Source organism: Lagenorhynchus albirostris, chromosome 19 (genome assembly GCF_949774975.1).
Source record: "Lagenorhynchus albirostris chromosome 19, mLagAlb1.1, whole genome shotgun sequence".
NCBI lineage: Eukaryota > Metazoa > Chordata > Mammalia > Artiodactyla > Delphinidae > Lagenorhynchus > Lagenorhynchus albirostris.
Window position 1 is genome coordinate 21,722,905 of NC_083113.1, and position 26,285 is coordinate 21,749,189.

General features: G+C 53.0%; 1 protein-coding gene across 5 annotated transcripts in view; it reads right to left on the bottom strand.

Annotated features, from left to right (window-relative positions):
- PLEKHF1 (pleckstrin homology and FYVE domain containing 1) overlaps positions 1 to 24,422 on the bottom strand; it is a 34,293-nt gene extending 9,871 nt beyond the window's left edge. For 2 of the 5 annotated variants that reach the window (XR_009537029.1, XR_009537030.1), the window contains exons 1-2: positions 24,078 to 24,422; positions 1,216 to 1,458 (exon numbers count right to left, since the gene is read on the bottom strand). Coding sequence is in view for 3 of the 5 variants with exons in the window: in XM_060130574.1 (XP_059986557.1) it covers positions 16,941 to 17,780 (840 nt within the window). In the remaining 2 variants the exon portion in view is untranslated. Of the gene's footprint in view, positions 1 to 1,215; positions 1,459 to 16,127; positions 17,795 to 23,291; positions 23,523 to 23,831; positions 23,979 to 24,077 lie in introns of those variants that run through there. The other 3 variants (XM_060130574.1, XM_060130573.1, XM_060130575.1) reach the window with 3 other exon arrangements.
- Between the last annotated feature and the right edge of the window lie 1,863 nt (positions 24,423 to 26,285).

Consider the following 26,285-nt stretch of genomic DNA (forward strand, 5'->3'; position numbering starts at 1 on the left):
CAGGCTCAGTGGCCATGGCTCACGGGCCCAGCCGCTCTGCGGCATGTGGGATCTTCCCCGACCAGGGCATGAACCCGTGTCCCCTGCATTGGCAGGCGGACTCCCAACCACTGCGCCACCAGGGAAGCCCTTTCCTGAGGTTTTAATAAGCTATGAACAGAACATCAGCCATGTCTGCTGCAACCTTTTTGTATATAAACCAGAATGTCTCTCAGTCCTGAACAATCAACATATGGCAGTTAAGCAATGCCAGGATTCATCTAAACCACACAGGGAAGAAGGACTGTCTGATATATTTTCAGTTTGTTGGGAGGAGATAAATGGCTTTATTCGCTGGAGGTGGCATCTTGGACCATTATGATGACAGCGGGTCAGGAGGGAAAGCTTGGGCCTGGCCGGCTGCATCGCAGCCTCGGGGCTGCTAAGGTACCCCAAATGCTGGCAAATAGAGGAAGTTAAAAAATGTTTTTCTAAATTATTGAGCTGGAGGCTATTTAATTTTTGTGGGTTTTAAGGGGAGGACTTTACTCGTTCTCATTTGCAGTTGAACAAATGAAAGGATAGTATCTAGGAGTTATCTGTTATACACCAATTAATTAGTATTAATGAATACACATGATCAAACGCAAAGCTGGCAGGGGGGCTGTGGGAAACCAATGTATACACATACAGACACTCCACTGGAGAAAATACATAGTGATACAGTCTTTTGGGAGAGTGATTTAAAGGAAAAAGTCACAGGAACCATAAAATTGTATATACTTTCCAGCCAACCAATTTCACTTCAGGGAAAATATTACAATAAAATAATTCAAACAGAAAAAAGATAAAGATATTCATAGCACTGCTGTTTATGACGGCAGGAAAAAAAGGGAAACAGTTCTGATGTTGAACAACAGGGAAATAGTTAAACTGTGTATGTGGGCAATGTAATGGAACACTAACAGCCAATTTTAATAAGTAGTAAATGGGGGTGGGTGGATGAAAGTCAGTGGAATTGCTCCATGCGCATGATTTGCCTTACAGCAACTTCATACTTATGTGCTTGGGGGGAATAAAGAAAAAGACAAGCTGTAACTAGTGCTGGTGACCCCAAGGGCTTCCAGTGCCCCAAGGGTGTGGCTCAGGGGAAGCGGCACAGGTGGATGAGAATCTCAGAGTGTGGGCATCTTGTGCCTGAGGGGATTCTAGTGTTTTAAAATGTGAATTACTTACCTATCCGCAAACCAGGCAAGAATCAGCCTGGTCCCCAGCTCCCTGGGGCTGCTCCTCCCAGGAACTGTTCAAGGCCACGTCACGAGCAGCGTCCTCACAAGCCTGCCCCTACAGAGGCAAGGTCCCACTGCAGCGCAGGGTTCCAAAGCACAACTCTTAGGGGTGTTACATGTGCCGCCTGACCAAGGCAGGAGGGCCAGCCATGCTGGGAGCTGTTTGGATACAGGGTCTTCTCTCTAAGGTCTGTCCAACAGAAATATAATACAAGCCACAAACACAATTTTAGATTTTCTAGTAACCTCATTTTTTAAAAGTAAAAAATAAATTTAATAGTATACTTTAACCCAATATAGCCAACATATATTATCATTTCAACACGTAATCAATAGAAAAGAGTATTGAGATATTTTCCAAATTTTTATATTATCTCTTCGAAACTCAGTGTATATGTCACAATTACAGCACATCTCAAATCTGACTAGCCACGTGTTAAGCCATGTGTGGCCAGTGGCTACCACGTCAGGCATCACCACTCTGTAAGATACATAACAGAAGACATAAAGATGAAAGATTTTTCTTTTCCCCTTAGGTTGCCAGTGATATAGACATGTCCCTCTAAGGACCAGGAACCTCTTTCTGTCACTTCTCTGTTCTGAAGTTCAGCATCTGGGCTTGTTTGTGGTCCTTGTTAGAGGTCAAGATCAGGTTGGATGGTGCTATGGACTGAACTGTTTCTCCCCCAAATTCATATGCAGAAGCCCTAACCCCCAATGTGACAGCATTTGGAGATGGAGCCTTTGGAAAGTAATTAGAGTTAGGTGAGGCCATGGTGTGGGGACCCCCATCCCCACAATGGGATTAGTGCCCTTGCGAGAAGAAACACCAGAGAGCTCTCTCTCTCTCTCTCTCTCTCTCTCTCTCTCTTGTCTCTCTGTCTGTCTCTCTCTCTGCCATGTGAAGACAGGGAGGAGAAGGCCGTTTGCAAGCCAAGAGCCCTCACCAGAACCCAGCCATGCCAGCACCCTGATCTTGGACTTCCAGCCTCCACAACTGCGAGCGATACATGTCCATGGTTAGGCTGCCAGTCTGCAGCGCTTTGTTATGGCAGCCTGAGCAGACTGCGGCAGGTGGGAAGCTGGGAGGGGGAGGCTTACTGGGGACCTCCCAGATCCCTGTTCTCTAACCTGATTTAGGGGCAACAGCATTTTCTCTCTGCCTTAAGATGACAACTTGACCTGGTGCGTGGGTGAAGACCCTCCTGGATGAACATCCTCAGCACTAAGAACCAGCCTTGTCCTTCTGTCCAGGCACAGGTGGCCCTCAGAGGCCTTGGAGGATGGCACCCCTTAATCTCTACCCCCTTTCTGCCTGCACCTGCCAAGCTGAGTGTGGCTAAAGAAAACACCTGTCCACAATGACTGGTCTCACTCAGCACCGCTGTGTGTTCCTAGTTCACTTCCTCTCCCACTGCCTCTCCTCTCCTCAGCTCCCAACCCTTCCTCCTCTGTCTTCCCTCAGGTCATGACCTTCGTTCCCTGAGAAAAGGAATTAACTAGAAGAGAATGTTCACTCCCTATATCTGTGCCCATCTTTCCTCCTGGTATTATGAACCGCCCTTGTTCTTGACTCAGGCCAGCCCCTCCACTGGACACCAGATCCCACCCCCTCCCTCCTGAGGACACTGCTCCAGTCATTTTCCTCCTTCCCCCTCATCGCCACGTCCCCCGCTGCACAGACCTGTCCCATCAGCGTGCACATGTGCATGATTTCTCCCATATTAAAAAAACAAAAATTTCAGCAAGGGTACCAGGAAAATTCAGTGGGGAAGAATTGTCCTTTCAACAAATGGTTCTGGAACAACACGTAAAAAAAATGAAGTTGGATGACCCCCTACCTTATAACATATAAAACGTTTTAACTCAAAATGGATCATACACCTAAATGTAGGCGCTAAAACTATGAAACTCTAAGATGAAAACATAGGAATAACTCTTTATGACCTTGGATCAGGCAATGGATTCTTAGATAAGACACAAAATCATAAGTGACAAAAGAAAACATAGATAAATAGGACTTCATTAAGATTAAAAACTTTCGTGTTCAAAGGACACCATCAAGAAAGTGAAAAAACAAGCCACAGAATGGGAGAAAATAATTGCAAATCATGTATCTGATAAGGGACTACTATCTAGAATATATAAAGAACTCTCACAACTCAACAATAAAAAGACAAATAACCCAATTTAAAAATGGGTAAAGGATTTGAACAGATATTTCTCCAAAGAATATATTCATGGCCAATAAGCATGTGAGAAGATGCTCAACATCATTAGTCATCAAAACCCCAATGAGATACCACTTCTCCCCTATTCAGATGGCAAAAATAAAAAAGACAGTAACAAATGTTGATGAGATTGGGAAGAAATTGGAACATTTATATGTTGCTGTTGGGAACGTGAAATGGTGCAGTCACTTTGGAAAACAGTTCGACAGTTCCTCAAAATATTAAACAGAATTACCATATGATCCAGCAATTCCACTCCTAGGTATATACCCAAGAGAAACTGAAAACATATGGCCACACAAAAACTTGTATACGAATGTTTATTAGCAGCATTTTTTACAGTAGCCATAAAGTGTTAACAACCCAAATGTTCATCACTTGGTGAATGGATGAACAAAACGTGGCATATACATTGTATATAACATACGATGGAATATTATTCTGGAATAAAGAATTATATTATGTGTATACTGATATATGCTACCACATGGATGAACTTTGAAAATATGCTAAGAGAAAGAGCCAGTCACAAAATACCACACATTCTATGATTCCATTTATATGAAATGTCCAGAATAGGCAAATCCTAGAGACAGAAAGCAGATCAGTGACTGCCAGGGGCTTGGGGACAGGAGGAATGGCTGCTCATGGACATGGGGCTTCTCTTCGGGGTGACAAAATGTTCTGACACTAGATAACAGAGACGGTTGCACAATCTGGTGAATATACTAAAAACTACTGAACAGTATACTTTAAAGAGGGAGGGTGGATTTTATGCAATGTGAATTATATCTCATTAAAGCTGTTTAAAAAAACTCTCTTTGGCACTGCTGCCCCCTCTAGCCACCACCCCATTTCTCTCTTTCTCTTTGCAGTGGAATTCCTCACAGGAGTTTTCCACACTCACTGTCACCAGTTTGTCTCTTCCCCTTCTGGCAGGCATCTGCTCCTACTACCCCACTAAATGATCTCCTGTCAAGGTCACTGTCCTCCACGTTACTAAACCCAGTGGTCATTCTCAGTCCTCATGTTACCCGACCCGTGGGCAGCATTTGGCCCAGTTGACCACGCCTCTCCACTTGGCCTCCCCGACCCTGTGCTCTCCTGGTTTCCTCTGGCCTCCCCGGCTGCTCTTTCTTGATCTTTGCTGCTTCCACCTCCAGTCCTGACTTGTAAACACTGAAATGTCCAAGGTTCGTTGCTTGACCCCTCCTCTCTCTCTCCCTCCCTCTCTCTTTTTATTGAGGTAAAATTGGTACATAACATTGTATAAGTTTCAGGTATACAACATTATAATTCAACATCTGTGTTCATTACAAAGTCTAGTTACCATCCATCACCTTACATTTGACCCCCTTCACCCATTTTGCCCATCCTCCCAACTCCCTTCCCCTCTGGTAATCACCAGTCTGTTCTCTGTGTCTATGAGTTTGTTTTGTTTTTTTGTTTGTTCATTTGTTTTGGGGGTCTTGTGGGGTTTTTTGGGTTTTGTTTTTAGATTCCATATACAAGTGAGATCATACCATATGATTTTTTTTCTTTCACCTTCCAACTTTTTTCACTTATATTATCCTCATGGTCCATCTATGTTGTTGCAAATGGCAAGATTTCACTGTTTCTCGTGGCTGAGTAGTATTTCATTGTATATGTACACCACAGCTTTATCCATTCATCCATCGATGGACACTTACATTGCTGCCACGTCTGGGCTCACCCCTTCTCTTTTTTTTTTTTTTTTTTTTCAGTACGTGGGCCTCTCACTGTTGTGGCCTCTCCCATTGCAGAGCACAGGCTCTGGACGCGCAGGCTCAGCGGCCATGGCTCATGGACCCAGCCGCTCAGCGGCATGTGGGATCTTCCCGGACCGGGGCATGAATCCGTGTCCCCTGCATCGGCAGGCGGACTCTCAACCACTGCGCCACCAGGGAAGCCCCCCTTCTCTCTTCTATCTACAGCACCCCCCTGGGGCTCTCATCCTGTGCACAGCCTGCTCACTCACTGAAGATTCCCAAGTGTGTTTGTCAGCTCAGACTTTCTTCCTGAACTCCAGTCCCTTAAATACAACTGCTCGCTCAATCTTCCCAACTTTACATTCCAAAACTGAGTTCCTGATACCATACTCCCCACTCCTCAAAACACGCACAACAAACAATCAACAACAGCAAAGCAGCTCCTCCTTCAGATTTCTGGATCTCAGATACAAGGGGCTTTATGCCTCCAGTTGCTTTGACGTCTTTCTTTCTCTACATTCTATATCCATCCCATTAGCAAATTCTATTGGTTCTTCCTTCAAGTATATCCGTAATTTAATCTCTTCTCAGCACATCCACTTGGGCCCTGGTCCATGCCACCATCATCTCTCCCTCCTCGGTGATCTCCCAGCTGCCCTCCTGGCCCTCTTAGTCAAGCTCATGGCAGCCCGTGATCCTGCTAAAAGATGAGTCAGCTTGTGCCACCTCTCAGCTGAAAGCCTTCCCATGACTCCCATTGTCTGACTCCAGAGAAAAACCAGAGCCCTTACAGTGCCTCCAGGCCCCTACTTCACCTCCCTCCCCATTACCCCTCATCTCCTTCATCTCTTCATCTCGGGCCACTGGCTCTGCCCCAGCCACACTGGCCTCCTCCATGCTCCTGGACCAGGGCAGCGACCTTCCCACCCCAAGGCATTTGCACTTGTTTCTTCCCTCTCCCGAATATCTGCCTCGTTTCCTTCAGGTCTTAACTTAAATCCACCTTTTCAGTGAAGCCCTGCCTGGCCACTGGATCTGAAACTGTGGCTGCCCAGCCCTCACTGTCCCCTACCCTGCATTGTTATCATCTACAGCACTCAATGCCTACACATTTACTCCATTACAGACTTTTTTTCCCAGATGATATAGAGACCATCTATATCAAGAAGAGTGTTGAGATAATCTTTTCAGAAAACAAAAGTAAAAGCACATCAGCAGAGCTGAACTGACAGGGGACAGGCATGAGCATCTCCAAATAGTGTGGCCCCTTTTGGTTGGAAATCACCCTAGTGCTGGAGAAGACACCAGAGATAGAGTATAACATACCTTAAAAAATTGTATTTGCCTGTCTCTCTTCACTATAGTGTGAGCTCCAGGAGGGGAGGGATTTTTGCCTGATTTGGTCACAGCTATATTCCCAGTGCTTGTAGGTACTCAATCAATACTTGTTGAATGAATAAACAAAAATTTAAAAGCTAGCAGGCAGGTTTTCTCCCATTTCATTTTGCATCCCATACGCAGGCTGACTGCTTCTCGCAGGCCAGGCCTAATTCCCACACCATCTCCATCTCACATATCCACTCCACCCAAGTGCGAGAGAAAAGGCAGCCTCCCGTGTGCCTGGTGAGGCTGGCTCCAACGTCAGCGCAGTGTCTGAGGCCTACGTTCCAAGTAACCTTCCAGAATGACAGCAGTGGAAAGACAGACAACACCAACTGCTGGTGAGAATGTGGAACGACTGGAACCCTCATCTGCTGCCGGTGGGGTGCCAATTGGTTTGCCTCCTGCTGAGAAATGCTGGGTAGCATCTGCTAAAGCCATGTATACATCTCTCCTATGGCCCAGCAACTTCACTCCTAGTTATGTGCCTAAGAGAAATGAGGGCTTACGTCCACCAACAGACATCTATAAGATTGGTCGTGAACGCTCATTCGTTGATAACGCCAACTGCAAACAACCCAAATGCCTGGCAACAGAATGAATAAACAATTGTGGAGGGTTCCCAGAGTAGAATACTCTACTATGATGAAAAACAACAACCACATCACCCACAATGACAGAGAGGAATCTCACAGACACAATGCTGAGCAAAGAAACCTGAACAAAAAGATACATACAGTGTGATTCTATTCATGTTGTCGAAGAAAAGTTAATCAGTCGATCTAAGAAAGAAATAGAAAATTTCATTCGAACCAGACTGAGGATTATAACCCAGGAAAAGCCTCTCAGAAAGCTCCAAGAACTGTTCCACTTGTTAGAGATCAAAGCACAGTTACAGAAGTTTTTGAGACAAAGGGCTGTGTATTAAATGACATATTGTTGACAGTTTACACAATCCAGATCTCTGAGTACAAAGCGAGTAGTGGGTCATGGGTCATCATGGCCCCTTGCAAGATTAAGAAAGAAGGTTATCGCCTAAAGAGTTGTGACCCTTGATGAGATTAAGGAGGAATGTTATCTCCTAAGGAGGTCTGGTTAATGCAGATGCACAGCGCACACTAAAGGGAGGAGGTCCAAATGGGCAGAGAAAAATTTTACATTAAAATTTTTCTTGTCTTGCCATAAAGTATGAATTTTATTTCATCAATATGAAGTTTAAAAAAATAGGAAAAAATCTGTGGTGATAGAAAGCAGAACATCAGTTACCTTTGGAGGCAGGTACTGCTTGGGAGGGACTGAGGGAGCCTTCTGGGTGCTGGAGATGCTCTATATCTTGATCTGGGTGGTGCTTATAGGTGTGTGTGAGAGTGTGCAAAGTCTCACTGAGCTGCACGCTTGAAGTTTGTGCACTTTTCTGAATGAAGGTTAGACCTTGATAGAAAGAAAGAAAGGAAGGAAGGAAGGAAGGAAGAAAGAAAGAAAAGAAAGAAGGAAGGAAGGAAAAAAAAGAAAGAAAGAAATAGAGAAAGAAAGAAGGAGAGAAGGAAAGGAAAGGAAAAGAAAGAAAGGAAGGAAGGAAGAAAGAAAGAAAGGAAGGAAGGAAAGAAAGAAAAAAAGGAAGGAAGGAAGGAAGAGAAAGAAAGGAAGGAAGGAAGAAAGAAAACAAAAGTCCCAGAGTGGTAACCCAGACAGATGACTGCTCTGTCTTATATCCGACCCTGTGCTAATTTCATCCTTGTAATGCTCTGAAGACCTGTTGATTTTCCTACCTGCTCACTACTTGACCTTTGGAGAGGAGGTCGATGTGCCGAATTACCTAGGACCTAATCCTGGAGGACACGGGTTCTTTCACAAAGTATATCCTTGAAGAACTTGGTCTCTCCGCATCAGTGCTCTCCTAACTTGAGGAGGGCTGGGCAGGCTTTGTTTCCCCCAATCAGATTTTCATCTGAATTATGTTTGTTCCTCCACTCATGTGATAATCAGCTTGTGAGACAGACTGCCTGAGTGAGATGTCGCATTGTTTTTGACTTGAATAAAGGAAACAATCACTGTGAATGTTCTGTTTACATATCTTGGAGCTGTTCATCATTGGGTGGATTTCTCCCTAACTGAATTGAAATCTGCACAGTGTCTTGGCAACAGCCTCATTCTGGGTGTGAATCTGGGCCCCAAGACCCTCACCTGGTCCCTTTCCCTAGACTCCTTGGTCCTTTGCCCTGAGAGCTGGTCTGAGACCCCCGTCACATGACTCAGGACCACTCCTCTCTCTGCGCAGGTGGAGGACCCTTGCAGCTCTCAGTAGGTCTCCTCACTTAGTCCCATGGTTGCACTGGTTGTCCAGACTCATGTCCTGTGCCCATTTCTAGAGCCAGGGTGTAGGTGAGTCAGCTGCAGCAAAACATGTGGCTAAAGGTAAGGAAGAGGGCTTCCCCAGGGGCATGGGAAAAACACTCCGTGATCTCATTTTCTCTCATGTTAGTACCACACTCGCAGCACTTCTGACACCAGATGTGCGGGGGTTCACCCCACCCGCCCCTCCCTGCACCAAGCAATTCTCTGTGACACCGACTGGATGTCCTATAATTCAATTCCATTCTGGCACTAACTGGTGTTGAGGGCTTAGTCCCATAAGACTGCCCCCAGTTCAGATGCCAATCCCAAGTCCTAGGTGGTCACCTGTACTTCTGACAAACTGGCTATAAATCAGGGTTCCTGTGACCCCGCCCCTCCTTGGGTTTGATCATTTGCTAGAACAGCCCACAGAACTCAGGGCAATACTTGTTTACTTGTTTGTTATAAAGGATATAATAAGGAATACAGATGAACAGCCAGATGAAGAGATGAGTGGGAAGGGATGTGGAGCTTGGGTGCCCACTCCGGGCGCACCACCCTCCCAGCGCCTCCACGAGCTGAGCAGCCTAGAAGCTCTCCCAACGCTACGCTTGTGGGATTTTTACGGAGCTTCCATCATGATTGATCATTAACTCAATCTCTCCCCGTCTGCGTGGATGGTGGAGGTGGGGGCGACTACAAGTTCCGAGCTTCTAATCGTGGCTCAGTCTTTCTACTGCCCACTAAGTGTTGCTTCATTAGAAAAAGAGACACTGCTGTCACCCAGGAAGTTCCAGGGGATTTAGGAGCTCTGTGTCAGAAATGTCCCTGTGCTCTTATCATTTGGGAAATTACAAAGGTTTTAGGAGCTCTGTGCCAGGAACTGGGGGCAGAGACGAATATATATTTTTTGTATTATTTCACACCAGGGAATACCAGAGTGTGACCCCCCGAGGGAGGAACATGCACTCAGGTGAGCCACGGGTGCCCACCACCCCGTGAACTCGCTCCAGCAGCAGGGGGTAGGGAGCAGTAAGCAAACTGCTGTTTCCAGGTGAGGACACAGCATGAGTGCAGAACAGAAAGAGCACGGGGATCCTGGCCCTGTCCTGGGGTGATGATCTGCACACCAGCCCCACTAAGTGCTGGGCGCCCGTGAGCCCTGCCTCCGCTGTGGCCCCCCAGGCCCCCTCCCTCTCACTGATTGCCTTTGCTTTAACTCTGACTTCTACTCCAGCTCAGGTGTTGGGGAAAGAAATTGTCAGTTAGTGGCTGGTCTTAGACCAAGCCTTACGGGTTCTTCCACTTCCTGAGGGGGGGGCGGTGGGGACCCCAGGAGCCTTGGTTGAGATACAAAGGAAGGCATTTTGGCATTTTAGAATGTTGGTAATTTACAAACGACTTAAAGTTTGTGTGTGTGTGTGTGTGTGCGCGCCAGAATCCTGGGACCCTGATTTCCTCAGCCCTGGGCATTGCTGTGGGCAGCCAGAGGACCCTCTGTACTGAGAAAGAATGGGTGGCAAGGATGGCTGGCCCCAGGCCCCCACTCCCACCCCTCCCTGCTTGGGAGCCACGGTGGGCAGGAACCGGTCTCTGGAAAGCCTGTTCTTTGGGGTCAGAATTTCTGGCAGGATCCCTAAGCTGACGTTCCAAGGACTGAAATTTCCTCTTGTTTTTGCCCAGAAACGTCTGGCTCAGCCTGCCCTCCCTCTGTCCCCCCCCCACCCCCGCCTGCCTGCCTGCCTTTCTGTCTTTAGTGTTGGAACATTCCGGTCAGAGCTGGGCTCTGTGGTGTGGAGAGCAGCCAGCAGGAGATGGGATCTGGCCACTGCTTCTCGTGCGGCACTGACCCTGACTCGTGTGTCGGGGACACGCCTGCCCTGGGGGCCTGTGAAGGGGGCGGGGAAGAGCCCCAAGAGCCTCCCGTGGGCTTCACTCTCCTCTCCTTCCTGCGTCCTCACTGTCTGTTCCTCCCTTGTAGACTCATCCAAAGCCAGTCTGAGGCTTTGAGATGGGGAGTCCAGGAGGGGAAATGAGGAGGCAGGCCGAGAGGGGCTGGAGGTGTCTGTGTTGGGGACGGGGGCGCCCTGCCTGGTCCACGTCCAGCTCCATGGACTTATGTGAACTGCTCCCTCCAAGGCCCTAAGGAAGCTCCTTCGGTGCTTCAGTGCACCACAGACTCCCTCAGTTCGGACCTGGGTGGCCTGGAAGGGCAAAAGGGTGGGGGACGGGCAAGGGAAGGGCCAGAAGACACCCCAGTGTCTGGCTAGAAGGCCCGAGTGCATGCGCCAATGCAGGCCAGACAAGCAGGTTAGGCCAAGCCGATGGGGGCAGTTGTGGCCGCAGGGGTTGTCCTTGTGAACCCAGCATCTTGCCAATGGCCCCGGGGAGCTAGGGGAAGTCACAAGGCTACCTCCCCCTAGAAGAGAAGCATCTGTGGAATGGCCAGGGGCACTGGGCCTGTGCTGGGAGCTGTGGGGGCCGCAGATGAATGACGACTGAGCTGCCCCCTGCCCTTGAGCGGCTCAGACTTGAGGGCCAGCTTTGATGGGCACAGGCCCACTCAGGCACCTCTGGGAGGACAGGGTGGGGAAGCTGGAGCAGGGCTGCAGGTGCTCTGGGAGCATAAATGGGACAGCCATGCTGACCTGGGGCATCCTAGGAAGGCAGCAGAGTGGAGGTGGCAGCTTCACAGGAGGGCTAAGTTCATGGGCAGAGGTGGAATGGCGAGCACAGCGATAGCAAGTAGCCCAAAGAAGCCCAGAGCCTGGGTTGGTTGGTCTTAGTGAGGCAGACCCCCTCCCCCACCTCTGACCCCCACCCCACATTCTGCCCTCTGAGCACAGGTCCCACTGAGTCTGCTCAGGGCTGAAGCAGGGCGCCTAGGTGGAGGGCAGGATCCCTGTCACAGCTGCAGGCCTGGGCACAGAAAGAGGCAAAGGCCAGGCGGTGAGCACTGAGGAGGGAGGCTTCAGGCAGCCCAGAGCCTGCCAGCCAGGTGCGAAAAGCCCCAGACACAGAGGCGGCCCCTCCCCTGCCCACAGCCCTCAGGAAGGCCACTTCCTGCAGGCCCAGGGCAGAGGAAGCGGCTGCTTTGCTTTGCAAGCATGGCCTGAGAGACCCTGGGTCCTGGCTGAGAACTGGGTCAGCCTTGCACCCACTCCCACCCTGCCCAGTGGCTGAGCCCGAGAGTGGCCCTGACCCGCCCTGCAGCCTCTTTGTGGCCGTGTCCCAGAGAACAGGCTGGGGCAGGAGAGAGGCCAGGCCACCAGAAATCCTCTGATGCCAACCTGGATGCCATCCCCAAGGGAGCCACTGTATCCCTGCAAACAGGTGTGATGACACCTTTCCAGAAAGCTCTGCCTGGGTGGGTGGGGGTGGATGGGCACTTCCTGCCCTGCCTGAGAAGGCAACAATCAGTGTCTTGGGGGAGGGGCTGGTCTCCAACCCTCCAGAAAGAGGCCAGGGTTCTCATCCAGTGCCTTGACTGGGGGCCCCAGGAATGAAGCCCAATTTCCGTTTCCTTGTCATCCCCTCTGCCCCAGTGCCCCCAGCCTATTTCTTACTTGATTCATTTATTCAGTCAACAAATTAATGCCAGGGACAGGAGGGGATGGTTAACAAAAAGACCCAGACTCCCAGGCCTCATGGAGACTACCACCCTCTATGATAAAGTCCTGCCCTCCTCTGAGGCTCAACCAAACACCACCTCCTCCAGGAAGCCCTCCCTGATCAAACAGCTGTCCTGAGGGCCTTAGGATGGCCTGTGTGACCTGGGTCTGCCTCTGTGGGACCAGTGCACAGATGGGTCTCAGTAAGTGGCAGCCACAGACCCTATCAGCACCACTACCCGCCATCATCATCATCCAGGAGGGATAAGATTCCCTGGGTCCTGTGAATCCTTTGCCTGCCTGTGGCAGAAAGCACCCAAATGTTATCAGCACACATGCAGTGGGCCCTATTTAAGAAAACTCAGCATCTAAAAATCCCAACAGACAAAACTGGTGGGAGAGGCCTGAGGAGGCCTTCCCTAATAGCTGAGTCCTGTAGGAACATAGCACCCCTGCCTAGGAGTTGGCTAAACTCTAAAGGGAGGCTTGCCTGTCAGTCAGTCCCCAAATGCCCTGAGGTCGCCGTTGTGAGTTGGCTTTCCACCTCCAGCAACTTCAGACTTCCGTCTGGGCTGATTCCAGCAAGGGTGCCTCAGGCAGTGCTAAGGTGGTAGGGGCTCCACAGTGCCCCTCAAACGCCTGGGCCTGATCCTCAGACCCTCGTCCATCTGCCGCTCTGAGAAGGAGGGGCAAGGCAGGCCCCTCCCAGCGTCCAAAGCCTGTTAGCAGGCTTAGCCTCTGGCAGGTACGCGGAGTCCATGCCCAGCTGAGGGGAAAGATTCCTGGGTGATGAACAGGAGTACTTGGCTGGCAGGACAGTTGATTCTTGTGCCCTTACCAGGCCTTGCAAGTGAAGCCCCAGGAGGGACTGAGAGGACCTAGACGCAGGTCCAGCAGACAGCCCTTCTGCCAGACCTTAAGCATCGTCCTGGGGGAAAGGGAACATCCACAAACAGCCAGGCATTGATTCAGCCTGAGAACTCCTGACCTCCTCCACGTGTGGGACAGCATGGTGGCCAAGGGCAAGGGCCAGCCACGTGGCCCTGAGGGCAACTCCAGAGTCTTGGACAACATGTGCCACTGGGTAGGTGGGGGAGGAAAGCACAGACCCGTGTGGCCTGGCTGGGCAGCAGGCTACTGCTAGGAACAGCCGGTGGGGGGAGTGGGCAAGTAGGGTGGGGGGTTGTGCGTGAGGGGGGTGGAGTCAGGACCTGGCCTGACTCTCGGCCCAAGCCAGGCTGACTAGGTTGTCTCTGAAGGGAAACAGACCCGTAAGGAGTAGAGATGGGGTCTCCCGAGGCAGCGCCTTCCCTTCCTGGGCCCACATCTTCCCTTTCAGGAGGTCCTGACTCCTCCGACACATTCCCCTCTGTGCTTCAGCAGTCAGGGGCCTGATCACTGCTCCACCTCACACGCTGGCCCAGGGCAACATTCCGCCCGGGGCGCTTCAGAGGGCACCATCTGCTGTCATCAGAGCGTCCTGCAGAACAGGGCAGGGGCCAGCCCTTTGGGATAAGCTGAGGGCAGCCAAGGCTTGCCTTCTGCCATCTACCGTGGCAGGCAGATGTGGCCTTAGTAAAGCCTAGGCCACCCCTTGGGGATCCCAGGGGGAGCAGGAGGCTTCACGGCCATCCTCCCGCCTCAGCCAGCTGCACACAGCCGCCGGGGCAAGCTCCTGAAAGCCTGCTAAAGGCTCCAGTGGCTCCCGGTGCATCCCACCTGCCCCCACCACCTCTCTGGCCTCAGTCCAGCCAAGCTGCTCCAGAACACATGGGCTCCTCCCCTCCTTGGGGCCTTTGCACTTGCTGTTCCCCCATCTGGAGTCTGGAACGCCATCTCCCCAACTGGCCTCACTCACTCATTCTCACTATTCAAGGAATGCTGCCCTCCTCCCGCACCCCGCCATGCCCGAGTCCATGCCCCCATCACAGCCCACGCCAGGCCCGATGCCACCCACTTCTGTGCCTCTTGTGCCAGGCTGTATATTCATTCGTTGAGAGCCGAGAACTTGGGCATCTCACTCAGGCTGTGTCCCCAGTCCATGATGCAGCACACAGCAATGAGTGAGTCTGCGTGAATGAAAGCCCTCCAAAGGTTGTTGGCCACGTGAGCCCTTGAGTCCTTACAGGCCCTTAACGCCTCAGGGCTCAGGGAAGCTGCCGCCCTGTCCCAGCCCTGGTGGCTAGGGTTGTGAAGGAAGCAGGTCTGAGGGTCGAAGGCTGAGGGCCGAGCCGGCACCTGTCCAGCCCGAGTGTGGAGGGCATGGCCTCACCTGCCTGGGGTTCTGTGCCGTGTGCCCCTTTGGCAGGTAGCTGTGGAGGCTGCCGGTGCCTGGAATCAGGTATGGAAATGCTGTCTTCTGTCCAAAGGAACACTGTCCTGGTGCTTCTACTCCCCGTTTACCAGGCAAGGGAGGTTCTAGGGGAGTGGGGCAGTGACCAAGAGGCCAGTGGCTGGAGCTGGGCACTCCGTGCCTGGGCACCAACCCTGGGTGAAGGGATAGGACTGGCTGGCCCGGGCTTTCACGCTGATCTGGCCTCAGTAAGTTGCCCTGCACCCTGTTACCTGCCTGCCCTGAACCCTCTGCCCAGGCAGAACTGCCTGAACCAGTTTGTGTGGTTCAGGGAGGCCAAGGACTCGTCAGTTCTTGGAAGCACCTCTGACCCTCGCCACCCAGTCCCTCTGCCCTGAGGGTTAGGCCACAGGCAGGCCCTGGGTGCCACACTCTGCCCCTCCCACCCTCCCTCACACAGGTGGCTCCTGTCAAGAGTAGGCTGGAGTGTTGCCACCCCTTGGAGCCCACCTGGCCTGCTGAATCAGAGTTAGCATTCAAAGGAGATTCTCAGGGTTCTGTCTGCAAGTGAACGTTTGAGAACTGGGCCGGGAGGACAACTGTTCACCCAGGGACTGGAGCTGATGGTGGGCTTTCAGGCACTGAGCAGTGTGGGCTGGGGGCAGCTTTCCTGGCCCCAAAGTCACCACTTCTGACGGTGATCCCCTCTCTGCCCAGTGGGCTCTGGCCAAGGCCAGCCAGGCGACGGGGGGGGGGAAGACTGGTACAGGAGACTGTCCTGAAGGACCACAACTCTGTGGCCGGGTGTGGGCCAAGCATCAGGTGGCTGCCATTCAAGCTCCAGCCCCAACGCACACTAGCTGAGCATGGCAGGTTGCTGCACTTGGGACCTCCCCACTCAACTGCACCATCCTCGGGGGGGTGGGGGGGGTGCAGAGCAGGAGGCCACATGGGAGAGCTTTAAACCTGGAAGGTTCATGGAGAGCTGGACAAGCAGCTCCTTGTTTCCTTTACTTGCTGTCTGGCTGTTTAGATAACTCACACCAAGTGAACAGGGCTGCAGGTGCTAGGTTACAGTTACAGCGCCTGGATGGACGGGGCTCTGTCCCTGGGAATCAACCACGGTGTGGTGCAAACATCTGACCCCACTGGAACTGCCAGCATTCTCAGGAATGCCCAGAGTGGTGGACAGTTGTTGACATTTGCCACCTAGCATGGTTTCAGTCCTCAATCACAGAGGTGTGTCTGAAGCAAGAACACTCCTGGACTTTGCAAACACATGAGTCAATAAACTTTCTTTTTATTATTAAGTCAGTCTGGGTAGGGTTTCTGTCACTTGCAGTTAAGAGTCCTAGCACAAAACACTGCTTTCTCCAGCACAGGGAGGGATGAGGACAGGACTGCGAGGCATCAGACACCTGGAGGGAGGTGAGACTGGGCCAGAGGGCTTGGCAGGCCACTCTGGACCACGGGGAGCTCAGGCTGCAGTTCCTGGGCCTGGCGGGCCCCACAGCATGGCAGTCTCTTGCCTGGCTCTGGGTGAGCCCACATGCCTGCCTTGACAAGGCCCAGCCAGCCAGGCAGGTGGGCATCAGCAAGGCAGGTGGGCAGGCACTGGTTTCCTGGAGGCCTCTCAGGACCCACAGTCTTTCCTGCAGGGGGGCGGGGCCAGGTCTGGGGATTCAAGGCCTCAGAGAGGAGGGGACCTCACTCCAGTGCAACCTTCTCTCTGGCCCCTAAAGCTTCCTGAGTTCGTCTAATTCAAGGGATCATCTGGATCAACAGCTCAAAGGGCCGAGAAACGACATTTGTTCCCAAGAGGCCTAAGTATTTTGGGTTTGCTAAATGAAAAGGTAATTACCTGAAGTGGAACTAGAAGGACGCCAGTATCCAAAAAGAGGCACTGGGGGTTCAGAGAAAAAGAGCCACTTCCACTGTGCCCACCACCCCGTGGGGTAGGGTCCCATGGCGAAGGGCCCTGCAGGGTGCCGGGCAGCTTGGGGAACTCTGCCCTCTCAGGGGCCCGGTCAATGGCATCCGCTTGGATGCCGAAGTGACTAGGGAAGCCCTCCCGCATGTCTGCAGACCCGGGGTCAGCTGTGGAAGGACGACCAGGAGACTCCCGAGGCGTAGAACTCCACGCGGCTGGGCCAGTCACCATCCCCACTGCCTTCCCTGTCCTCGTCTGAGTCATCGTCGTCTCCACTGGACGCTCCGCAGACGGCCCCGGCCAGGTAGGCCGGCTGCCCGGCGGCCCCGGTGCCCAGCTCCTCCGCCTCCTCCTGCCGCTTCTGGGCGGCCAGCTCGCGGAAGCAGAGGCTGCAGACGCGCAGGGGCTTGGGCGAGAGGCGCGGCAGGAGGAAGCGCTCGCGGGAGCACTCGGCACAGACCACAAAGCCGCATTTGCGGCAGTGGTGGCGTCGGGTGAGCGCCGAGAAGCGTGTCTGCGTGCAGCGCATGCAGATGTCTGTGGCTTTGTCGGGGATCCAGGGCGCCGCGTGCTCCGTGCTGGGCTGGAGACCCGTGGCCAGCAGCTGCCGCCGCACACACTCCTCGATATGGCTGATCCACTCCTGGCGCTCGGTGGCGGAGGCGGCTGACACCACGAAGGACTTCTTGGCCGTCTTGATCATCCAGCGGTTCTTGGCCTGCAGGGTCTCGGGCAGCAGCTCCAGCGTCACCTCCTCCAGCGGAATGATATGCTGGCTGCGGTACTTGCGCTTGTTGAGCACGATGCTGCCGTACACCAGAATGTCGTTGAAGAGGAAGAAGATGCGCGGTTTGGCCTTCTTGCGGCACTCCTTGGTCAGGACGCCCTCACCCAGCAGCACTCGGCCCGGCAGGGCCAGTGGCTGCCCCGATGCCCCGAAGCAGCTCTCAACAGCCGCGATGCGCTGGCTGTTGATCTCCGTGTTCGCCAGGTAGTCCACCATCTTCGGCCACTCGGCTGTGGGAGGAGCAGCAGAGGACGCGTCAGCTTACTCAGACATGGAGGGGGGCGGGGGTGGTCAAGACCACCCCCTAACCCCCAGCTCACCAACCCATCCGTCAGACAACGCACTAATTACCCCACTGCAGGCCCAGACGGCCACTCAACCAAGGAAACTCGCTGCCCCAGAAAACGACCCTTAGACAAGGAGTTACTGGGAGGTGAAGGGGGAACCCCCCGCCCCAGTGAGGGGCGTGTGGAAGCCAGCCCGGGATAGGAAGGCAGCAGTAAAGATGTGTGACTGAGAAGTGGGGGCTCGAGCCCCTGGGGAGCCTTGGAAAACAGGGTAGAACAGGCCTCAACACCATCCACCCAAGGGGCAAGGATACTGAGCCCCAACTCCCTTCAGAGGCTTCCAGGAGCACTGACTACCCGGCACTTTGGGCCTGCCCCAGGTGGAAGGGTGCAGGTGCATGCACGAGGATGGGGAGTGCCAGGCAACGGGGTGTCTGCAACCCCAACCTGTCAGTGACCCCCCCACCCCACCCCCCATCTACCAAGACAAAGCATCGTAGACCCTGCAACCCACTCACTCAGCCCATGAGCCCAGTGGTCACCACCATCATCATCACAGGTACCACTGCTGAGTGCTTCTTCCATGTCAAGCATGACTATCTCATTTAGTCCTCACACCAACCGTAGCAGGTAGGTCCCCCCTTGACAGGAGGAAACTGAGGCTCTGTTAGTAACTAGGCAGCCTGGAGCTTGCACCCCTGGAGACGGTGCTGCTCAGAGCCTTCCCCCATGGGGCAGGAGGCCTCTATCCTCCTCTGCCAAGCGCTCCACGTGGTAGCCCCAGATCTCACCTGGGCCCCCTCTGCTCTGTCCATACCCATTCCCTTTGACCCACCAGACTCACAGCTTTGAGGACACCCAAACACCGCCGACCCCAGGGCAAGCCTGCAGTCCCAGCTCTCCCCTGAGCTGCCCCCGTGACCTCCCACCAGCTCCTCTTCTTTTCCAGAAACAAACCACCATTCACCTAGTTGTTGAAGCCCCAAATCTAGGACTCCGCCTTGAATCTCCTCTTTCCTGTACCCCCATTCAACCCATGAGCAAGCTCTATCATTTTTCTGTCTCACGCTTGGCCCCAGTCTGCTCACTTCTCACCACACAACTCCACCAGTGAACTGACAGCAAGGCTACCTCCCTTTCAGAAAGCATCTCTCTGACAACCCCAGCTCAGGCAGCTTCTCCCCCTACCCAGGACAGGGTCAGCAAACCATGGCCTGAGGGTCAAATCTGGGTTCATGTATAAGGTTTTATTGGAGCACAGCCACATCATTCATTTACAATTGTCTGTGCTGCTCTCCTGCTGCAACAACAGAGCTGAGAGCTGTGACAGAGAACACATGGTTACAGAACCTAAAATTTACTCTTTACAGAAAAAGTTTGCTAACCTTTTCTGTAGGATGTTACCCTGTTTTGCTTTTTCTTCACAGGACTTACCAGGACCTGATATTTTCTCGTCTATCCATCATTTGCTTGCGTGTTTTCTATTTCCCTCACCCACTTCTAAGCTCCATCACAGCAGGAGCCTTTTCTTGTTCACTGCTGTATCCCCAATGCCTGGAACAGTGCCAAGCACATAGTAGGTGCTTCGTGCGTGGCTAGTGAATGAACCAAAGCTCCCTAGGGCCCACCACAGGAGGAAGGAGCCAGCACCTCCTATCTCTGAAGAGGAAGCAGATGAGAGCTGACCCCACAGCCGCTGCTGCCGCCACCACCATGTGCGCACAAGTGTACAGGCACACACAGCACACCCCTGGCCAAACTGATCACACACGCAGAGTTTCTGGGTCACCACACTGCAGTTCCGTAAGTCAGGCTACCTGTGGGAAGCTGAAGTGTGGCCAGCGCAGGGGCTGGATGCATTACACAACAGGGGTGCTCGGCCCCGACTCACGCACCCCTTGCCCCTTTCAGACCACAAGCCATCCTGAGAAGTGCTGTCCACACCACCTTATGTAAGAACCACTATTTTTAGGCTGCTGATCTCGGCTGCATGTTGCAAACCTAGCTGATTATGGGTGACAGCCCTGGGCTATCCTGCTAGGACCAGTCACTGCATCCCTGCTGTGGACAGTCTGGTAACATTCCAGAGGCCACCCCCAGGACGCCTGGGCTGGGTGCTGGGCCCCGGGATGGGCTGAATGAGGGCTCCACTGGAGGAGCTCAGAGTGTAGCAAAGGAGGGAGAGGCACCAAGAGCAGTGACTTTGGGACCTACAGCAGCGACAATGGAGATGCCTGGCAGAGTGGAAAGGGCAGAACAAAGGGTGAGCTGGGTGCACTCACACAATGGGCTACTGTTGGCATTTACAGTGACTCCACCCGATTCACGTGGGTCATCGTGGAGCGACAACAGACACCAAATGCTGAGTGGAAAAAGCAACCTGCAGAATGGTCTGTATGACACCATGTATGCAGAAATTACGCAACATTTAAAAAGTGTTCAAGAACTATATCTGCGAATAAAAATGGGTAGGATGGAACCTCGCACCCATAAGGATAGCTGCTATCAAAAAAAACAGGAAATAAGTGTTGGTAGGGAAATGGAAAAGTTGGAACCCTCCTGCACTGTTAGTGGGAATGTAAACTGGTGCAGCCGCTATGGAAAACAGTATGGAGGTCCCTCTAAACATTAAAAATAGAACTGCCATATGATTCAGCAATCCACTTCTGCTTATTTATCCAGGAGAATTGAAAGCAGGATCTCCAAGTGGTATTTGCACACCCATGTTCATAGCAGCATTATTCACAACAGCGAAGAAGTGGAAGCATCCCAAGTGTCCATTGATGGATGAGTGGATAAACAAAAGGTGGTACAGACATACAATGGAATATTATTCAGCCTTAAAAAGAAATCCTGTCACTTACTAGAACACGGATGGACACTGAAGACATTATGCCAACTGAAATAAGCAAGTCCCAAAAAGACAAATACTGCATGATTCCACTAATATGATGTATCTATAGTAGTCAAATTCATAGAAACAGAAAGTAGCAAGGTGGTTACCAGGGCTGGGGGTGGAGGAGGAGGAAGAACGGGGTCCGGGCGGGGGCTGTGGTGGTGGAGGAGAGCTGTTATTTAATGGGTACAGAGTTTTGGTTTTGTAAGATGAAGAGAATTCTGGAGATATTTCAAAACAATAGGAATATACTTAACACTACTGAACTGTAAGCTTAAAAACAGTTAAGATGGTTTTCAAAAAAGATAGATACAAACCAAAATCAGAAGAAAATTTTATTTCTTTCATTTAAAAGAAGGCAGCAGCAAATGTGATAAAATCCCAATACCAGTCAGTTCTGGGAAGTGGGAACATGAGCTTTTTCTTTCTCTTTCTAAATTTAAGGTCCTCAAAAAGAAAAGAATTACAGTACAATGTCTGGGTCAAGAGCTCTGGGCTCTACTGGCCTCGCAGCGGGTCACCAGGCTGGGCCTCCCCTGACCTCACAGCAGCAGGGCCCAGGCTGCAGGACATGCCAGGATGAACATCTGAGGACGGAATGCCACTTGCTCCCTCCAATACACCTGGCAGCCACCTGGCAGAACTGGGTGAAAACCCAATCTTGCAGCCACACGCCGAGGCCTAACACATTCAGCACTGAGCAGACAGACTTTATGTGGAGAGAAGAGCAGATGCCCCCCACAGTGGGTGAGCTCTGGAGGCAGACTTGCCCAGGTCCACCTCTGACTAGATGCTACCCAGGTGGGCACCATGGAGGAAGTGAGGAACAGCGCCCAGGGAGGGGAGAGCTTTGGGCAGGGGAGGGCCTACAACGCTGTCTCCCCGTCCCTTGTAGGAGGCCCCAGGATGCCCCACACTGCTCTGTCCCTAGTCACAGGTTTACAGACCCCCTCCAGGCCCTGTTGGCGGCAAAACATGGCGCAGGAAGGGTGGGGAGTACCTGGTGACAATGAAAGGGGTCTGGGCTCTGAGCTGACTCCACACACTGACTGGGGTAGTGGGAAGCCTCTTGTGCCCCCTCCTCTGTGGGCCTGCAGCGAGTACCAGCTGGGGTGAGGGGCCGGGCAGACAGCATCCTCCTGGGGGGCTCCCCCACATCTGCCTACCAGATCTGCCACGACCAGAACTTCACACCTGCTATAACATGGCCTGGAGATTTTCTTTTTCTTTTTTTTTGACCGCCCCCCTCACTTCTTTCCCTCACCAGGGATCGAACCCGCACCCCGTGCAGTGGAAGCGCGCAGTTTTAACCACTGGACCGCCAGGGAAGTCCCTTGGAGATTTTCTTGGTAGATGAGGCAGCATCCCCACCTCCCCATCCCCCACCCCTCCCAGCAGATGGGGAATCCTGTTCTTATTGTTCTCACTAGGGAAGTGAACCATCCTCCCTTAGAACAGGGGAGGAGAGAGCTGAGCCTGTGCCCACTCCTTTTGGGGCCGCCTGCCCCAGGACAGCCTGTGCTGAGCCCCATGTGGTACCCCAGATGCTGACAGAAGGTGAACACTCTCGAAGGGCCAGTGTCTGGGAACAGGGAAGTAAACAGACCTGCTCTTTCTTGCAGGTTTTGGAAGGAGGGCAGGCTCCTGGGCTGGCCTTCCTGAACACAAGGGATCCCACCACCTGAGCTGGGCCAAAGGTGCTCTCAGTGAGTGAGCCATGCCCTAAGTGTCACTGGGTGGCCAGGGTTCTGTGCTTGACAGTCGAGGTGTCACACATGATCTACACCAAGAGTGGCAAATCTATATCAAGTCTGAACAACTGCCAGTTTTTCTAAATACAATTTATTGGAAAACAGCCGCATGCGATGGGGACTGGCTTGCAAAGCCTAAAATATTTACTATTTGGCGCTTCACATAAAAAGTTTGCAGACCCCTGATCTATACCACCACATGCTCTCAAATGCATAATTCAGGGACTTCCCTGGTGGCGCAATGGTTAAGAATCCGCCTGCTGGCTTCCCTGGTGGTGCAGTGGTTGAGAGTCTGCCTGCCGATGCAGGGGACACGGGTTCGTGCCCCGGTCCGGAAACATCCCACATGCCGCGGAGCGGCTGGTCCCATGAGCCACGGCCGCTGAGCCTGCGCGTCCGGAGCCTGTGCTCCGCAACGGGAGAGGCCACAACAGTGAGAAGCCCGCGTACCGCAAAAAAAAAAAAAAAGAATCCGCCTGCCGATGCAAGGGATACGGGTTCGAGCCCTGGTCTGGGAAGATTCCACATGCTGCGGAGCAACTAAGCCCGTGCGCCACAACTACTGAAGCCTGCACTCTAGAGCCAGCGAGCCACAACTACCGAAGCCTGCGCGCCTAGAGCCCCTGCTCTGCAACAACAGAAGCCACCACAATGAGAAGCCAGCTTGCCACAACTACAGAAAGCCCGCGTGCAGCAATGAAGACCCAATGCAAACATAAATAAATAAATAAATAAAATTTATAAAAAACAAACAAAACAGTTTCAGTGTGACTCAAAGCGTCCATTTTCCCACCTGCAAAAGGGGCTGATGACAACTCTCCCCCTGCACAGCTCTTCAGGTGTTCAGGGAGAGAGAAAGGGAAGGAGATTCCAGGTGACTGCAGGCTGGGAAGGAACTGCCACCTCTCTCTGGGCCTGCCTCAGTTACTTCCTCTGTGAAATGGAAGATTAAGCCCGGCCCTGTTTCCTTTGACAGCTCCCACCAAAAGTCACAAACTCACACGCTTCAGGGGCCAGGCGGTTCCTAAATGAGAGAGGCCAGCGAGCACCTAGGTCACGGGGAAGGCGCTTCCACCCTCCCTCTCTTCCCTCCTTCGCTGGGGCAACTATCTCAGCCCACTTCTCCACACCCCGCAGACTGGGACCGACGACGGCGTGAGTCAGGAAACCCTGAACCATCTCCGAACAGCGGGAGCGCTGAGATCCCTCTGCCCCAGGGCTCAACGCCCACGGGCGCCTCCTGACTTTTTCCGCTCTCACGTCGCGCACACCCCGGGGGCCCTGCCTCGACCCCGGAGACCCCTAACCTGTTTTCACCCCGGAGACCCCTTACCTGTTGTCACCCCGCTATCCCTGGAGCCCCTGCAGACCCCGCCCCGCCTCCAGCCCGACCAGCCAGTAATAAGCGCCCTGCTCCGCGCCTCTGCTCGAGGCCAGAGTCCGAGACGGTCCTGGCTGTGCGCCCGCCCCGCCCCAGCTCCGGGGCCATATAGTCGAGGCGTCCCGGGGAATTTGGAGGCGGCCGGCCGGCCGGAAGCCCGCCTGCTCTGCTCGTCGCAGCCCGGCCGGGGATCCTTACCTCCTCGGCCTGGGCCCCGCGCGCCCCGCCCAGCAGCCTGCGTATCAGACCCCACTCGGCCGCGCCGCTCCTCTCGCCCTCTGGGGATAACCCCAACCGCCCAAGCCGACGCGTTCCAACTCTCCCCGACACGCCCCTCGCGGCAGCTCCGCCAATTGGAGCCCTGGCGCGCGGCGGGGGCGGAGCCTGGACTGCAACTCCAGAACCACAAGTTCCCGGGAAAAGTGCGCAAGTGGAGCGGCTAGAGTTGGAGTGCGTTGTGTTGCGGCCCTGCTGCGAGCCAGGGCTGGGCGGGGCTCGTTTGTAGCTCTCTCCCGGGGTTGGGTACCCCGTCTCAAGCCCCCCGGTTTCCCTTTCCGACGACGCGCTCTGCCCGCTGGCTGTTCTCGCCAGGCAGCAGACTTTGAACTCGCCGGACTGGGGCCTGTGAGCCAGGAAAGGGGGAGGGGGGCTTTGGCGTTATTGTGCCTTCTGCTGCCTCTGGCGGGATTCCCTGCTGCTGGCTGGCATAGTCCTCTCTCAGAAATAGATTGATAATCATAATATGAAAAATCAGTGTTTTATCTGTTTTATGTTTTAAACTTTTTTTAGTGAAAACTTTCAAACATACATTGAAAGAAAGAGACTAATTTAATGGACTCCATGTACCCATTACCCAGCTCCAACATTACCAGCAGGTTTTGTCCCCCTTCTCCCTGCGCCCAACATACCACCCCCCACTGCCGCTCCCTGGCCAGCAACACTGAAATGAAATGAAAGTCCAAGCCTCACCATCACCACTCCTCGAGGGCTGTCTCAACCTCCCTCTGGCCTCCTCTCAACACTTCATTTCATACTAGCTTCTTCCTGTTCCTCAAAACCCCAAGGTTGTTCTCACCTCTGGGCCTTTGCACTTCCTTTTTGCCTCCAGATCTTCCCATGGCTGCATTTTTGGCATTTAGATCCAACTCAAACTGTCCCCTCCTCAGAGGCTTCCTGCACCCCATCACCCTCATCTACCTAACTCCGTTTTACTATTTTGCAAAGCACTTCTCTCAACCTGAAGTCATCTGATTAGGTCGCTTGTTTACATGTTCATGGACTATCTTCCCCACCTAGGTAGGCTGTGAGCCCCGTGGGCTGGACAGTATGCAGCTTGTTCATTCCTCTCTCTCTCCAGTGCTGAGAACTGAGTTCAGCGTTTAGTAAATGTCTGTAGCAGGGATGAGTTTGTCTTGCCAAATAGGGGAGACCTGGGCACTGTGAAGAGGGGCTGGCTCAGTCCAGGGCAGTGCCTGCTGGGCCAGGACCAAGGCAAGAGACAACAGCGGGAGAAAGAGCTGACCCAGCTCCAGGTGCCTGGGTCCAGACCTCTGACTCTGCCCAGGGCTGGGGCCTGAAGGGCTGGTGCTGGGAGGCATGAGCTGAACAGGGGTGACCCGCTTTCCTGGGTGGTGTGGGCAGAGGCTGTGAGGTGGGGCCCGGTAGTGGGGATCTGCCTATCTCAGCCCGAGTGGAGGGGGGCTGGGACATGGGCGCATTGCCACAGGGCAAGGGGCTGGGGCAAGGGAGGAGAGAGCAGGGAGAGGCTAAGAGAAACAGGAGGGGTGGATAGGCAAGTGAGAGGGCCACCAGCTGTGACCTTCGAGAGTCCACATCCCCCCACCATGGCATCCCCACCTCCACCACCTTCATGGTTATTACCCTCACCCAACATAAGCCACAGCCTCACAAATGTATTTAAACGTTTATAAAATGCATTGCCAATATTTCGTCTTGAGAGATTACAAAAAAATTTCAGGATTTTCAGCTTCTCTTATATCAGAGGATTTGAAAGATCTGGTCCCCCATCTCCGCACAGAGCTGTCCCCTTTAGATGGGGCACGTGTTCTCCCACTAACCACAGTCCCCACCATTCTCCGTGGTTTCCCTCTCACCCCCCGTTTACGCATTTATGTACCTGCAGTTGAATAAGCATTTGAGCTTATGAGTTCTGATGGTATACACCAGACAGAGGGTGGGGGAGACAAGACCCCAAGATCCCAGAGGCTGAGTTATAACCAAGGAGGTCAGTTGGGACACTGAGACACTGGGAAATGCCATCCCAAGTGTACACATGCTTGTTGCCTGGGGTGGGGGAGATGGAGAGGGACTTTGAGCTTAGCCTTGTAGCCCATGTTTTGTGACTGCCTCAGTGCCAGATCCCCTACCTCCCTAGCAAGAGGGGCC